Below are 17,000 nucleotides of genomic sequence, written 5' to 3' on the forward strand. Positions count from 1 at the left end.
GGTCAGGGATGTAATGAATGAAGCAGATATAGGCTATTAGTACGATGAGGTCGCCACTCCCAAAGTGATTATTAATTAATGATATATGCTATGAAATGATAATGGAGAGTGTTGCTGGAATGAAAGATGACAGGGAAAACCGGAGTACCCGGAGAAAAACCTGTCCCACCTCCGCGTTGTCCAGCACAAATCTCACATGGAGTGACCGGGATTTGAACCCCTGTATCCAGCGGTGAGAGGCCGATGTGCTGCCGTCTGAGCCACGGAAGCTTTTGTAGGCTACTGTATCATGCAAAAAATATTTGGTACATTTCACTGTACCACTCAACACAAAATAAATTTCTAACTTCTGAATGGAACGTGAAATACAAGCACAAATAGGCTCACTGTGTTATTCAGCAATCTCGCTGCTAACCGGCAAGCAAAAGTGAACATTCCTAAGGCTAACAGCTTGCTCCCCGAAGGTACAACTTATCCTGTAAAGTTCAGGAATTCAAGGCCTTTTCCCATAATCACGCAACTGTGGTGACAGCTTTTACCTGAGAAATCAAGTTTCTTTCACAAGTGATGACAAATAACATTTTCAGGGCTAGGAAAAATGTGATCATACTAAGCGGTAATGGCAAAAATTTGTGATGCGATAAGCGAAATATTTATATATAGATTTAATACGATGAGAATCAGGACTTTGAATTTACGACGTCTTAAGCGGGAAAATCTATTAATGAGGAATGCACTAATGAGGTTTCACTGTATTTGGTCTATAAGTTCTGCCAAATAAGCTTTGGAATAGACTGACAAGACTACATTCAATAATACTCCAGGAATCAAGTGAGCTGCCGCAGAGTTTGATCTGTGTAGATGTAAGCTTGCATTCGGGAGATGGCGGGTTCAAATGTGACAGTCATCACCACTAAAGATGATTTTCTGTGGTTTCCCATTTTCAACCCACTTACATGCTGGGGCTGAACCTTAACCCATGAACTGCTGATTTCTTATTTTGCTAAATTTACAAGACATCAAGACATCAAAAACATCCAAAATATATTGTATAATACAACAATGAAAATCCACAGCCTGTTTCCAGTCATTCGACCGGGTCAGGAATGGAATGAATGAAGCCCCCCATCTAGCGGCGAGGATAGGAATTGTGCCGGCTGCCGAAGCCTGTTGCACTTCTCTGGGGCAATGATTAATGAATGACAGATGAAATAAAATGACACGGAAGAGTGTTGCTGGAATGAATGACAGGGAAAACCGGAGTACCCGGAGAAAAAACCTGTCCCGCCTTCGCTTTTTCCAGCACAAATCTCACATGAGGCAACCAGGATTTGAACCACAGAACCCAATGGTGAGAGGCCGGCGCGCTGCCACCTGAGCCATGGAGGCTCTTATAATACAATACCAAAAAATGTTCATGACACACATAAACGCCGAAATAAATACTGTTACCATATGGTAATGTTAGCCATTTGTGTAGAACAAAACTCTCTCAAAGTATGGTATATTCTATTTTGTATGGAACTTATGGTTGCTTTCAATACATATTCCAACATCATATTTAGTACTCATCGTACCAAAGCTTGATGAACACCCTTCTCCAACACATCGGCGTCTCTTTTTTCCCTAGGTTGGAACTAAGAGGTGATCTAGTCTGTCGTAGTGCATTTTATCGGATATCCTGTTTTCTGTGATGCTTGACCTGATGGTCTTCCAGCGCACTTTGGTGCTATGTCGAATGTGGTAAGATAGGTTTGTGCCATTTCCTGCCTAAATTCTAGCTACCCGACACCTATCTTTTTGAGAATCCCAATAAATACTTGGCAGCTGGTTATAGCCTGATGCAATAAGAATGGCGGTAACACATTTAATTTCCTCAATAGAAACCTTAGGATCAGGATCATTAGAGAAAAAAGCATATTCTGTACACTGATCCACAAGAAACTATAATTTCACTGTCCACAAAACACTCATATATTCCTAAACTGATCCTGTCCTTATATCTCTGATAACCAGGTTTCAGACACTCTTCAATATCACCTTCGATCCAAGAGATATTTTCTAGCCCTGGCCTACTGTTGTTAACGTCTTCTGGATTTGAAAAAGACGACATCATCATTGGACTGCTCCTCAATGTGGATGGTGTTTGAAACAATAGATTCATTCCCATGAAGAATTATTTCTAATTTTGGAGTTGGCTGAAGACCACTGAGATTGTCTAGAAGAGCTTTGCCATCTACATATGCAGAATCTTCATCTGTTAGAATGCTGCAATCTGGGGGCTCGATTAATATCTTACCGACTTCAAGATTATCAACATAGGCTATCTCATGGAAAATTGTAAGTTCCCATGGAGGGAATTCGATATTTTTCACCAACAGAGCATGTCAAAAACAGATCAGATGTAAGGCTTTTCAGGCGTTTGCTCTATTAACCAGCGTTTCGTCTTAGGTCTACCCTACCCACTGACGCTGGGGCGTATGCAGGTGAACTTATCAGAAGCCCATATAAGAGGCACAGTCTGATAACTGCATACGGAAGATAAATCTCCACAATGGAATTATTGCCCACCTAGCAATTCCGAATGGAAAATTCTAAGTTCCCATGGAGGGAATTAGATTTTTTCACCAATAGAGCATGTCTATCTCAGGCTATCTCAGTGGCCTCTTCGAATATGAAACCAGGCATGGAAATAAAGAAACATCGTTGTACAATATTTGTCTCCCATAACCTGCTAGCATTACCATATGGTAACGGCTCTAAATTCTCTTATTACAGCAGGAAGCAAAACCAGTATTTCAGTAAAATTTGATCACAGCATAATAGGATCACGTTTCTGGAGTACACATCCAGTATAAAATAAATAAAAATGTTTTTAAGCAATTAGTGATGATTCACTTACTCAAATCTGATATCCATTTTCCGTGTGTGAAAAGACTGTGGTGATTTTAGCGCCACAGAATCACGCCTGAAATTTCAAACTGGAATGAAAGTTATTCTGGTCTATAACTCAACATTCAAAGAGTAACCCATTATAGTCTTGATCGTTGTATTGTAGCCAATTTAAACAAACACTCCTCAGCGTTACCATATGGTAACGCTAGCCATTCATGGGTTAACTAAGGCCATGGTTGTTCCTTCTCCAGAATAAATCAGAAGAAGGATCATCATCATTATCTTCATCTTCTTCCACCCATGTCCAGGGAGCTCCTGGGTCAGGCTGTATATCCTTGGCCTCCGCTCACTTCTTATGCCTCCCAGGAGACATAAGAGATGTGTGTCACATCTAGGGTACTCTTTAGCTCTTTGTTCATATCAATTTTGATGCTTCATTAAGGCTATTAATACGATTGGTTCGCCACATCCAAAGGCATTTTAGACCTAACTGCCAGGTTTCAAAGAGGCTGCCGCTAACCTGGAGAACAGACGCCTTTTGTAGCCGCTCCTAGCCTGGAGAAACTGATGTTGCCTGCTGAGTTTCAAGATGCATTTCCCCACACTAGGGGACCAGGAACCAACTAAAGGAGCTCCTCCACCCAAAACCAATGATCCCTTTAGAGAGTCAGGTTATTAACCGCCACTCAATACTTGGAGTTGAGACAGTACCTGTACGGTCTACTCTATCCCATAGCACATAACCCTGGCTAGACAAGCTGTTTATAGTCACACCTATGTAATAGTCATGCAACTGTAAGATTTTGAAGATACGCTTACACACTGGATATGTTTAACATATAAACCAAACCCCATGGCACTACAAGCCCTTGAAGGGCCTTGGCCTACCAAGCGACCGCTGCTCAGCCCGCATGCCTGCAGATTACGAGGTGTGGCGTGGTCAGCACGACGAATCATCTCGGGCGCTATTCTTGGCTTTCTAGACTGATATTTAACATATACTGAAAACAAATTTCTGTTTTTGTAACATTGGTGATTCAAACGGTAAAGCAACAAAGGTAAACCAGCAAGAATACCTGTTCCTTTCAATTTCTGTGTAATATAATACACTCTTCCTCTGTCAAGAATCAGATTTGATGATCAATGTAACAGAACTTCTAACTTCAGTAAATCTGCTGGATACAATTACAAATTTGCCTGATGTTATATGTACCATACGCTACAGGCACCGAAGAATTAATCTCTGAGAAGTTCACAAAGTAATCTCTCTGGCGAAGTTGATTCAGAGTCTACTGCAATGCTAGTTATGTCTGAGAGAGAGAGAGAACAAGAGAATTATGTGCAGCACAACTTGCATATTGCATTAAAAAGTAAAGATGCTACGTAAACAAATTCATTAAGATCATGGATTGTGTATAGATTAATTAGTAGGCCTACATAATTTTAAAGAAAAATTAAATTGTTCTCTGAAATAACTGTGACTGATATTTGTATGTGTTCCTGTAAAATGATGTCACCAGATATTTTGCATGCCGACATCGTACAATATGGAATGTCAAATGGAAAGTGACCTCTGCTGCTATTTGGCACCATTCTTCACTCTCAGAAAAATCATTTAGTGTGACGTCATCAGCACAAACAGGACAAAAGCCGGCTGCATTGAAGCAGTTCCGAATAGTGTTTTGCTCCACAGAATCCCACGCAGACTTAATGAAATGCATAGCATCTAAGACGGTGATTTTTCTCGTCGCTGATTCCACAGCAGTCAATCTTCCCTGTACCAGCCTCTTCAAGCACCGTATTATGCCTTTGTCTAGCGGTTGTAGCTTACTCGTAAAGTTTGCTGTGAGGAAAATGACCTTTATGTTTATCAAATTAGAAACATTTAGGGGGATAAGCGGGGTACTGATCAACGAAGAGCGTAATTTTCCTGTTTCTTATTCCAAGCCTTTCATATCATGCGCGTATTAAATTTTCAAATACTGTGGAAGTTATCCAGGCTTTCGTGTTAGAAGTGTATTTATACGGAAAAGATCGTACATTCTTGAAACATTGTGGATGCCATGGTTTTCCATCGGTTCCAATTTCATTACAGCACAGGAGAACTGTAAGCCTTTCCTTGTTAAGTTTGCTACCGTGACACTTCATGAGGTTAAAATCCAGGGTTTTATCTGGAAGATGATGAAAAAACAGCCCCGCTTCATCTGCATTAAAAATATCATCAGGAGTATAGTCTTTCAAAATTTCAGGAATCATTGTAGTTTTCCACGTTTCAATAGTTTTGCACTGTGTAGTGTCATTATCCAAGGCAGCAGCTTCGCCTCGCACACATCTATAAACTATATCGTGTCTATTCGTGAATCTGTCAATCCAGCCATTAGATACTTTAAAATCATCAAGACCCATCTTCTGTGCAGTAAGTGTTGCCTGAGCTCGAACCACAGTACTGTCTACCAGTAAGTTAGAGGCTCACGCTTGTATAAACCACTTTAGAACAGCTTTTTATAATTCTGGGAAGTGACCCTGGCTATTAAATTTTCTATGAGCACTCTTCTCTTCTTTATGATTGATTGATGTTTGTTGTTTAAAGGGGCCTAACATCGAGGTCATCGGCCCCTAATGGTACGAAATGAAACGACAACTTAAAAGTCCAAAATCCTCCACTAACCAGAATTCAAAGCATGAGGACGAAGAATGAATGGATGGACGAATATGAATTTTAAACGATCAGTGGATCCGACCCACAGTGCCTCACATGCACAGAAGCTGACACAAAACAATAGTAGGCTATTACTGACGAAGGGACTGCCTCTATAGCACGATGCTGAATCAATTATGGTTATAGTCGAAACGGGTCCAAAATCCAGGTCATCAGCCACTCATAAGGGTATTTATCGCTAGGAAAGTAGAACCATGCTACGTGTAATGTTGCGGTACCAATCAAAGTAGCGGAGACTCGCGGTATTCTACACATTATGGTACTATTAACAGGTAGTGTAATGCGCACATGTAACACAGACTTATGGTGTTTCGCATATTGTGGCGCTATTTGCAGGCAACGCAAACCTATAAAGGCAACGCAAACCTATGGTGTTCCTCACATAAATGGACTAACCACAGGGACTCTTACTATCCCGTGGAATTCCTCACATAGTGGGAACTGAGCATTGGTAAGGCAATACCATGGTGTCGCTAATCCCATGGTGTTGCTCATAAAGGGGTGCGAATCACAGGTACTGTAGGACACACCTCCTGATTCACACACTGTCGCTACTAATCACAAACCTATTGCGTACCTAACATAGTGGTACTACGCGCAAGTAAATGCAACCAATGGTGTTCCCTGCATGATGGTACTAATTACAAGTAGTTTCATGGTTCTAATTGGATCATCCCTTGGTCGCCTCTTACGACAGACAGGGGATACCGTGGGTGAATTCTTTGTCTTGCCTCCCCCACCCACAGGGGGTGTGTGTTTGGTCCGCGAGAGGTATTTTATTTCCCTCAAGTCCGCTGGCAAGTCGGTTAGGACCCCCTATCCGCCACCTGGGACGCGCCACGTGGGAGTATCACCTCTCCCCCTACAACGCCAGTGTAGCAGGTTCGTGGCTTCTCTTCTTTAAAAGCAGTCTCAATTAGTTTACGCTTGCTAACAATTGTATTTAAAGTTGACAGATGAATGTTTAACTTCCATGCTACATCACCATGCTTCATATTTGGATCGTGATCCACTTCTTGAAGGATTTGTAGTTTTTCACTGTTATTTGACTTACTTTCTTCCTCTCCATTGCAAACATGTAAATAATGCCCAGATAAAAATGTCCAGGTTGTTTTTTTGCTATTTTGCTTTACGTCGCACCGACACAGATAGATCTTATGGCGGCGATGAAATAGGCCCAGGAATGGGAAGGAAGCGGCCGTGGCCTTAATTAAGGTACAGCCCCAGCATTTGCCTGGTGTGAAAATGAGAAACCACGGAAAACCATCTTCAGGGCTGCTGACAGTGGGATTCGAACCCACTATCTCCCGGATGCAAGCTAATAGCTGTGCGCTCCTAACCGCACGGCCAACTCGCTCGCTCTTGCTGAGCTCTCGACTGCTATTGCATCAAGCTTGGGCAATCACTTAACATTGGCCAAAGTGACACGATCTGAACTGACGCCGCTCGAATGAGGTTGTTGGCGGTTACAGGAAGATTCATACTGTTGGAGTGGAACAGAAATCAAACTCAGAATACTTAATGAGCAATACCATTGCCTGAACGATATTAGAAGTGATGACTACCACAAGAGAATTCAACGAGACGATGCTTTAAAAGAGCATTTGAATGCCAATCTAAGACTGTAAAATATGAAGCGATGTGAAAGTAGACCGCGGCCGTTACTTTGATTTGTTTCCCAATGCTAGCGGAGAAAACCGAACGTGTGACATCATGAAACAAGTCTGTCAATGCTTGTTCCAAGGTTTAGAATATGAAAAGCATGGCACCAGCTGTCTCTAAAGGTAATTAAGCATACTCTCACCCCCTGACACACAACGCATCACTAACATGTGCACATGTCAGTAGCTGCATGTCCAACTGGGCTGACAAATGCGCAAGGACTGGCCAAAATATTGAATGAAGAACGTCAAAATTTGAACGTAGTAAGCAGGAGTGTGAAAATGTGCTAAAACAATACTTTACATAAAATTTAGTGGTGTGGGACCGGGATTTTTATAATTTGATGTGATAATTTCGTGTGGCTATTACTAGCCGATTGCAGCCCTTGTAAGGCAGACCCTCCGATGAGGGTGGGCGGCATCTGCCATGTATAGGTAACTGCGTGTTAGTGTGGTGGAGGATAGTGTTATGTGTGGTGTGTGAGTTGCAGGGATGTTGGGGACATCACAAACACCCAGCCCCCGGGCCATTGGAATTAACCAATTAAGGTTAAAATCCCCGACCCGGCTGGGAATCGAACCCGGGACCCTCTCAACCGAAGGCCAGTACGCTGACTATTCAGCCAACGAGTCGGACATTTGATGTGATTAACAGGAGAAAGTGTTAAATGAGGAACGTACTAACGGGATTCCACTGTATATGAACCATGCACTGAGGATATCTGAAAGAAGTACAGGATTTAAAAATGAGCTCTGGGATTTTGATTGGTGCTAGAGGGACAATTCCTAAGGATGTGCTGAATTTCATAGGAATAAAAAATTCCTTATCATCATCCAGACCATAGCAGCCTCTGTGCTGAAAAAACTGTTGGCGATTGTTAGGCACCATTTATACTCCCTGACCTGAAATACCATGTAATGAATTCTTTTATCAATAAAATTGGAAAGAGAAAGTTGGCCTGTTAGTTAATAATTTCTATTTTGAGTCATAACTCAAATCCAGCTTACATCTAAACAACAGATAAAAGAATTTTTTTTCACATGAACTAGGAGGCCAGTCATTTTGATTCCCTAATAGGGGCAAGTAGATATTTTAATTCCACAAATGCTGAGTTGACAATGAACAGCCCCTTGTCTAGGAAACCAAAACAATGCTCTGCTGTGCTCTTGAAATACTCTTAGAGAATACTGAATGTTGTAGTTTTTAGTCAACAGAAAATTACTAAAAATATATTCAGTAACTTACTTCAGTCTGTGTAACGCCCTAAGGTCAACGCTCGCAATAAAGGACCAACTTCTCGTGGGTCCTGAAGAGCCTCCAGTAACATCTTTTCCACATTTCTCATGATTGCAACCTTTTGGTGCCCAAGAAGAGGGTATACTATTTGCCCAGTAGGTCCAGCCTGCAAGAACATAAAACACAGTAGTTACAATGAACATACATCATAAGGTTTGTATTATTAACAGGAATATATTATTTATTATTTCACAAGTTGACCAGGCTACAGACAATTCAACTGTAATATTGTTATTAACTTCTGATCACTAGTTCTATACCTGTAGTAACTCTCTGATGTATTTCTCAATACAATTACCATATCAAACACTGGATATATGAAATATTTTGATGTTAAAAATATCATCAATACATATATTTTGATATTACAAAAACCATGAAAAATCAAGCAAAACAAATTTTCAAACTCTCCTTAAATTTGAATTCAATAAGGGAAATTTTGTACAGTATATTTATTATAATTCAAATACGTGTTGTAAAATAAAGGATGATATACACTAGAAGTCATGACTGAGCAACTAGAAATTTCGTAATTAGGTTGCAATGGAACTGAAATATGTCTGAAGAGACCATTGGAAGACGTACTAGAAAATGAACTACACTGCTGTTTGGAGAAAGTGAAACACTGAGAAGCAATGGTCTGAAAAACGCCAAAATCAGAGGACGTGTAGAACATCGGAACCATAATCATCATCATTAGTCATGTAACACATTGTTGAGCATCATGACCCCATTTGACTTTACACAATATTCTTGATTAAGCGGCACCAACTTTGACGATGTTCAGCTTCTCTTAAAGCCTGCTGAAGAGTCATACCAGTGGTACGCAGGATTTGATAAATCCACCTGCTCGATGTCCTTCCTCGTGGTCTTCTGCCGACAACTTTTTTTTTTTTTTTTTTTTTTGCTAGTTTTACGTCGCACCGACACAGATAGGTCTTACGGCGACGATGGGACAGGAAAGGGCTAGGAGTGGGAAGGAAGCGGCTGTGGCCTTAATTAAGGTACAGTCCCAGCATTTGCCTGGTGTGAAAATGCGAAACCATGGAAAACCATTTTCAGGGCTGCCGACAGTGGGGTTCGAACCTACTATCTCCCGAATACTGGATACTGGCCGCACTTAAGCGACTGCAGCTATCGAGCTCGGTGCCGACAACTTTACCTTCCATGATACACTTCTTCAGATTTTCATTATCCCATCTTACAATATGCCCGAAGAATTCTACGAATCTCCTTATGACGCGAGAAGAGAGATATTCAGGTCTTGAATAATAGATACATTAATTCTTTCCGTCCAAGGTACAGAAAGCATCCTTCTCCAACACCACATCTGAAAGGCATCGATACGGCATTTATCTCTTGCCTTGAGGGTCCAGCTCTTGGACCACAAAGGAAGACAGAGAACACAAGAGAATCAACTAGTCTAATCTTTGTACTGTTTGTTATTGCTCTGCTCTACCATATTTTTATGAGTTTGTTCATGGCAACGCACCCTAAGGTGATACGTCTCCTAATCTCTTTGTCAGAACTTCCGGTATCGCAGATAGTCGACCCAAGGTATATAAAGTCATTTACCACCTCCAGTTTCCTTAGTCGACCTGTGAGCTGGATCTGTGTCGCTCTGTCAATTACCATTAGTTTGGACTTGCTCAGGTTGATCTCTAGCCCATATTCTAAACTTACATCTTTTACCCTTACTAGTAATTCTGCAAGTTCATCTTCACTGCTAGAAAGGAGAGTGGTGTCATCAGCAAAGCGCAGATTACTGATTTTTCGACCACCATTTGATATGCCTCCAGTCCAGTCATTGAGTGCTTTCTTCATCACATATTTAGCATAGATGTTATATAGAATAGGCAATAATATGCAGCATTACCGGACACCCTGCGAAATACTGAAAAATTCTGGAATGTTGCCATCTATTTTTACAGTTGCAATCTTGGTTCCATACAGACTTTTCAGTAATGATATTAAATTATGTGGAATGCCAATTTCACCAAGAACCTGCCATAGTTTATTCCAGACAACACAATCAAAAGCTTTCTTGAAGTCAAGGAAGTATATTAGCACAGGAACACAGAACTCACAAGATTTTTCAATTATTTGCCTCATATTAAAAATCTGTTCCCATGTTCCTTTTCCTGCAACAAATCCTGCTTGCTCAATGGATATGTGAGGCATTATGTAAGACTTGAAGCGCTGGTTTATAATGTACAGTAAAATCTTACTTGCATGAGATATCAGAGCAATTGTACAATAGTTGGAACACTTCCTGACCGGCCCTTTCTTGTGCAAGGGGATTAAGATAGAGCTTGTCCAATCTTTTGGCCATTCTCTCGTCGTCCATATCCTATTACACAATGAGTGCATCACATACAAACCTTCTTCACCCATTTCTTTAAGCATCTCTCCAGAAATACCATCCAGACCAGGGGATTTGTTTTTGCTTTCAAATGGTTGATGGCATTCTTGATTTCGCTTTGTAGAACGGAATGTTCCAATGTAGAAGGCTCTCCTGGTTGCTGGACTGGTACATCATCATTTCTTCCAGAGTACAAGTTTTCACAGTATTGTTTCCACCTCTCTAGCGCTTCTTTTCTATCTTCAATTAGGCATCCATTCTCATCTTCTATAACCCATGTGGAACCATAATAAGTGATTTAAATTGCAGAGAGATGGCACGTACGTAGGCACAACAGTGCTCTCCTGTGTGCGACCGGTCAAGTCAGTGTTACACAACGCTCAGTCGGTGCGGAGCTATCATATGAAGTGGAAACATGTACCCAAGTGCCACTATGCCTCGCAGACATCACAGGGTGGAATATCAACACACGAGTGCATTCGAACGGGGCAGAATAATTGGGCTCCGAGAGGTGGGTCTGTTGTTCCATAACGTTATGGCACACTGCTTCAACAGCAAGGCGTATGTGGAACCAGTGGAGAGAAGAGGGCCGTACACAGCGGCGATAGGGTACTGGATGACACAATGTGACCACAGCTCGAGATGACCGCCATCCTGTCCGCTTCGCTGTAACAGACAAAACAGCTTCGTCCACAGTGCTGGCTCGACATTGAAGCACTGCAACGGGTGTGAGCATGTCCGCATCAACGGTTTGATGCCGTCTTCCGAGGGCCGGACTGGTGGCACGCATGCCATTGCATCAGCTTCCATTGACCAACAACCACCAATACCGCAGACTGCAATGGGCATGTGAACACAAGACACCGGCATGCTGAGTGACAAAATGTAGTGTTTTTGGACAGGTCCGGCTTCAACTTGTCCTATAGTGATGGCCGCATACACGTTAGACGTTGTTGAGCGGAATAGCGGACAAATGCTAGGTGTGTGTTGCCTATAACATGCGAACTCGCCTCGTACGTCTTGAGGGGAACCTGAACAGTTACTGCTACATCACTGATTGCTTACAGCCCGAAGCACTGCCCCTCCTGCAGGCCGTTCCACACACCATATTCCAGAAGGACAATGCCTGACCACATGTACTGAGGAATGTGCAAGCCACCTTCAAAGAATGACTGCTACCACTGCTTCCCTGGCCTGCCCGTTCGCCTGACATGTCTGGGATATAAAAATAAAAATAAATTAATGTGCTAACTGGATTAAAGCCACTATATACAGGGTGTACCAAAACTCGACGGCAAAAAGTTGGGAATAATTTCCTCACATAGAGAAGAAAAAAATGTTTATGACAACATGGGTCCGGAGACGTATACTTACAGATTTATTCAAACTTTTGTATATTTACACCGTACGTCTGTAACGGCAGCTGAAATACTTTGAGCAGGTATCAGAGAAAATGTTCAAAGTGATGACCTTCAGCTTGAATACAAGCCTCCGCTTGTCGTTGCATGGAGTTACGCACGCGATCAAAAATGCCTGGTGTAGCGAGTACTGCCTGAGAGGTTGTCACAATGCGCTCACATAAAGTTGCTTCATCAGGAACAGGAGTCGCATACACGAGAGACTTAACGTGTCCCCACAGGTAAAAGTCAGCAGAACGTGGTGGCGGCCAAGCAATTGGTCCTCCTCTACCTAGCCACCGCTCAGGAAAATGGGTATCAGGTACCCGCAGGCAGCAGACTGAAATGTGCGGGAGCACCATCATCCATGAAAAACATGTCTCGACGGGATGCAAGTGGCATGTCTTCCAAGTAATAAGGCAATGCAGTACGCAAGAAATTTGTGTAGTTCTGTCCAGTAAGCCTATTCGGAAGAATGTAGGGTCCCAAAAAGAAATCACCAATAATGCCTGCCCAGATGTTAATGGCAAACCTCTGTTGATAAGACGATTGGATGATTACATGAGAACATGTAAATTATTACCAAAAATAATTTGTGTCACAAAGTCTGAATAAACTTGTAAGTATACGTTTCCGGACGCATGTTGTCATAACCTTTTTTTCTTCCCTCTATGTGAGGAATCCATTCCTAAATTTTTGCCATCGAGTTTTGGTACACTCTGTATATTTACTTAATAAAACCGAGCTTCCCGCCAAATTGCACTGGCCTTCATCAGGGCATGTGAAGGTCTGCCTCTGACAGCGAGGAAAGAAATTCTTCGAAGGAATATGGAAGTCATGACCATGCTATCAATGGCCTCCCCACTAACTGGACTTAAGGATTGTCGCGCTGGTGCTAGATTAAGTCAAATGAATAAAATGTAAATGTAAGATTAGTAACATTGACAATTTTCGAGGTATAGTTTTAATAATAGTAAGTACTATAAATTCATTTTAAAATGTTAAAAACAAATTTACTTTACATTTTCAGTTAAATTACATTTCACGCTAATTTTAAATTATATTAAACTTATTTTTAATTTTAAGTAGTTATAATATTCTGTTTACACAGGTGTACAATTATATGGTTTGGCATAATAGCAGGTTTCATAGCCTGAGCCCCGCCATGTACAGAAAGACATTAATAAATAAATAAATAAAACAAGCCTTTCTGTCATGCCAGTATATGAGCAACCAAAACTGCATGGAACTTCATACATGCCCATGTTTCAAGATGTGGTTTTTTCTTTGACTGGTCAAAACAGGGATTTGAGCTTCTGGTCTGTGGTGAAAACTGGAATTATGTTGTATTTCCTAAGAATGCACCCTATTCTGTCAGTTATACCTGCCACACGAGGAAGAAATACTTTTTTCTTTTTATTGTAGTCCTGGTTGGTACTTCTACTACAAAGGGGATTATTACGAACAGACAGAAGGAGCAGCAATGGGTTCACCTCTGTCATCAGTGGCTGCTAATATCTTTTATGGAAACCGAGTCTGCAGCATTAACTACAGTGCCATTGAAACCCAAGTGCTTCTATCGGAAACTATCACGTTTGCTGCGAAATCAAATTCAACAAACTAGGAGGAATCTGGATAAGTACAATACAATTACACTCAAGTCTTTTCATGGAGATTAGCATTAACTTCCATACTGAACATTGGGCCTTGATAGACAGGATAACATACGAGCAGGCTGAACGTGTAAAAGAGAATAGTAGAGCAAATCAAGAACAGAAATTTCAGAAATTGGTCCAACGCAAACCACGTGAATTAGATTGTAACAAGGTCATAGAAAATATGTCTGATAAAGTGCTAAACCAGAACTCAATATTAGTGCTAACGAAAGGTTTTAACTTCGCTGTGGCACCGAGAAGAATCCCAGTAGAGAAGATTGTCTGTGGGTTAGAGTGTGCCATCAGAGGTTTACCGTTAAACAAGGTGGAAGAAATTCGTAATGATGTATCTTATGTGCTGAAAAAAAAGCGAAGCCACCACGTCAAAACCTGACCATAGGTGAACTTAAAGCTAATGTGTTTCGCAAAGACGACAGTACAATGGTAATTCTGGCTGACAAGGGTAATGTTTCAGTCATCAATAATACAACTGATTACAAAACAAAAATGAACAACCAACTAGAAGAAGAAATGTACAAGAAAGTAAGGAATCCCACTAAAAAAAATTAATATACAAGTCACTCGACTTCTGTAGAGCTCAACACTTGCAGACGACCTTACTAAATTCAAACCGCGTACCTCCAGTCAATTATGGCCTCCCAAAAATACACAAGAATGACGTGCCACTAAGACCTAATCGTGAGTGACATTGGTTCTGCGACCCATGAGTTAGCCCGCTATATTTCATCAATGTTACAGCCAGAAACAGGGAAGACAAAACATGTTAAAGATTCGAAACACTTCTTGCAGAAGTTACATGAGCTACAGGTGGATGAAGGTGACATCCTGGTAACGTTTGATGTCACACTACCCTTTACTACTAAACCAGTACGAAAAACTCTCGCTTACATCAGACAATACCTGTCTGAGGACTTCACCAATCTGACAGCAGTTTGTTTAAAATCTACTTACTTATACTACGAACAGACAGAAGGGAACAGCAATGGGTTCACTCACCTCTGTCACCAGTGGCTGCTAATATTTTTATGGAACACTGAGTCTGCTGTATTAACTACAGCGCCACTGAAACGTACGTGCTTCTATCGTTATGTGGATGACATTTTCGGTCTGAACACATGGAAGAGAAATATTAAATGAATTTTTGGAACACCTAAATTCCATTAACTGTAAGTTCACAATAGAAGTAGAAAATGAAGGTAAATTTCCTTTTCTTGATGTGTTAGTATACAAGAAGAATGATGGTACACTAGGCCATGCAATGTACAAGAAACCTACACATTCTGAAAAATACCTTCGTAAGTCCTCACACCACCACCCCTGCCAAAAAGCAGCTCTCCTTCAAACATTATGTACTAGGGTGAAAAACTTTTCAGATGCTGATAACCGCTCGACTGCATTAAGAGAACTCACAACACCCATGAAGAGAAACGGCTCTATGTCAGGAGATAGCACGAGCTGTGAAGATCAAGAATCCTAACAGGGATAGTACCAACCAGGACTATACTAAAAAGAAAAAAAAGTATTCCCTCTTTATGTGGCAGGTGTAACCGACAGAATAGGGCACATTTTTAGGACATAATTCCAGTTTTCACCACACACCGGAAGCTCAAACCCCAGTTTTGACCAGTAAAAAAAAAAAACACATCTTGAAACATGGATGTATATGAAGTTCCATGTCGGTGTTGTTGCTCATATACTGGCATAACAAAAAGGCTTGTTAGCACCAGGGTGAAAGGACACATCAGGTCGGTCAAGAATGTCAATCTTTCATCCTCCACGGAGAATGCTATAAGCCAGTCTGCCATAGCAGAACATTTCTAGAGACCATGAAATCCTCTTTGACCAGGCGGTCATCATGCCTGTAAAAGACTTCTATGTTCGACTTGTAAGGGAAGCCATAGAGACAGAGCTGCGCCCAAATAACATGAACTGGGGAGACGGCTTCGAGTTATCAAATACATGGAGACCTGTACTGCAGAAATACATGCATAACACCACGACACAGCAGGACGCACTCGAGAAACTGTCGACAGAGGGCGGTGAATCAGTGACTTGCCCCTCAACCACTACAGCACAGCGTGATGAACCTTGAGTCCGGTTAGTGGGCAGGCCGTGGATAGTACAGTCATGACTTCCGTGTACCTTCACAGAATTTCTTTGCTCACTGTCGGAGGTAGACCTTCACATCCCCTGATGAAGGCTAATGTAATTTGACGGAAAGCTCTGCTTTATTAAATAAATATACTGTATATACAGTAAATCCTCGTTAATTCAAAGTCGTTGAGATTCAAAAATTGGACTTTGAATCACGTGATTTTGAATTAACCGCCAATTCGTAATTCAGAAGTGCCAACCCTTGCCAAGTTACAAAATATTCTAAGGCCCGTTACTGCATGCGGTTAACGTTAATTCACAGTTTAAACCTGTCAAATGCCATGGGGAAAAAAAAAAGAAAAAACTATTTCCAAAATGCATCCAAGAAAGTGCATTTAGAGTATTCAAATGTGCACCTGGATAACTCACTGACAAACATACCCTCTCGCAATGAAAGAAAGAAAAAGAAAAAAAGAAGCATGATTCAAAGATGAGGAGAAATCTATGCTGGCTCCAATGTGCAAGTGCTTTATTCATTGAATTACTGTACTGTCCTTGCACAGAAAGTACCCGATGCCCTTAAAACATCGTGGCCAATCGAACTTTCCTATGATGAGGGGAGAAAGTCTCTTGCTTCCTTCTGCATGACAACACAATACAGTCACTCTATCCTTGTACAATTTCCCGCCATGGCACTTCTCTCTCGTATTTCAGAAATGTAAACACTTGCCGCGTCACAAAGTATTCTTAAGACCCATTAATGCATGCAATCATCTTGATTCACAGTTTAAACCTTTCAAATGCCATGGAAAAGAACTATTTCCGAAATGTATCCAACGAGGTGTTCAAATAATGCACTTGGATAAATCACTGACAAACATAACCTCACGCAACGGAAG

The 17,000-nt window shown here is 41.3% G+C and overlaps 1 protein-coding gene across 1 annotated transcript in view; it reads right to left on the minus strand.

Annotated features, from left to right (window-relative positions):
- The window catches only part of LOC136878813 (hypoxia-inducible factor 1-alpha inhibitor), a 49,008-nt gene that overhangs the window by 6,549 nt on the left and 25,459 nt on the right, over nt 1-17,000 (minus strand). The window contains exon 6 of the mRNA XM_067152308.2: nt 8,522-8,678. Within this exon, the coding sequence (XP_067008409.1) occupies nt 8,523-8,678 (156 nt within the window). The 3' untranslated portion in view covers nt 8,522. The remainder of the gene's footprint in view (nt 1-8,521; nt 8,679-17,000) is intronic.

Source organism: Anabrus simplex, chromosome 8 (genome assembly GCF_040414725.1).
Source record: "Anabrus simplex isolate iqAnaSimp1 chromosome 8, ASM4041472v1, whole genome shotgun sequence".
Taxonomy (NCBI): domain Eukaryota; kingdom Metazoa; phylum Arthropoda; class Insecta; order Orthoptera; family Tettigoniidae; genus Anabrus; species Anabrus simplex.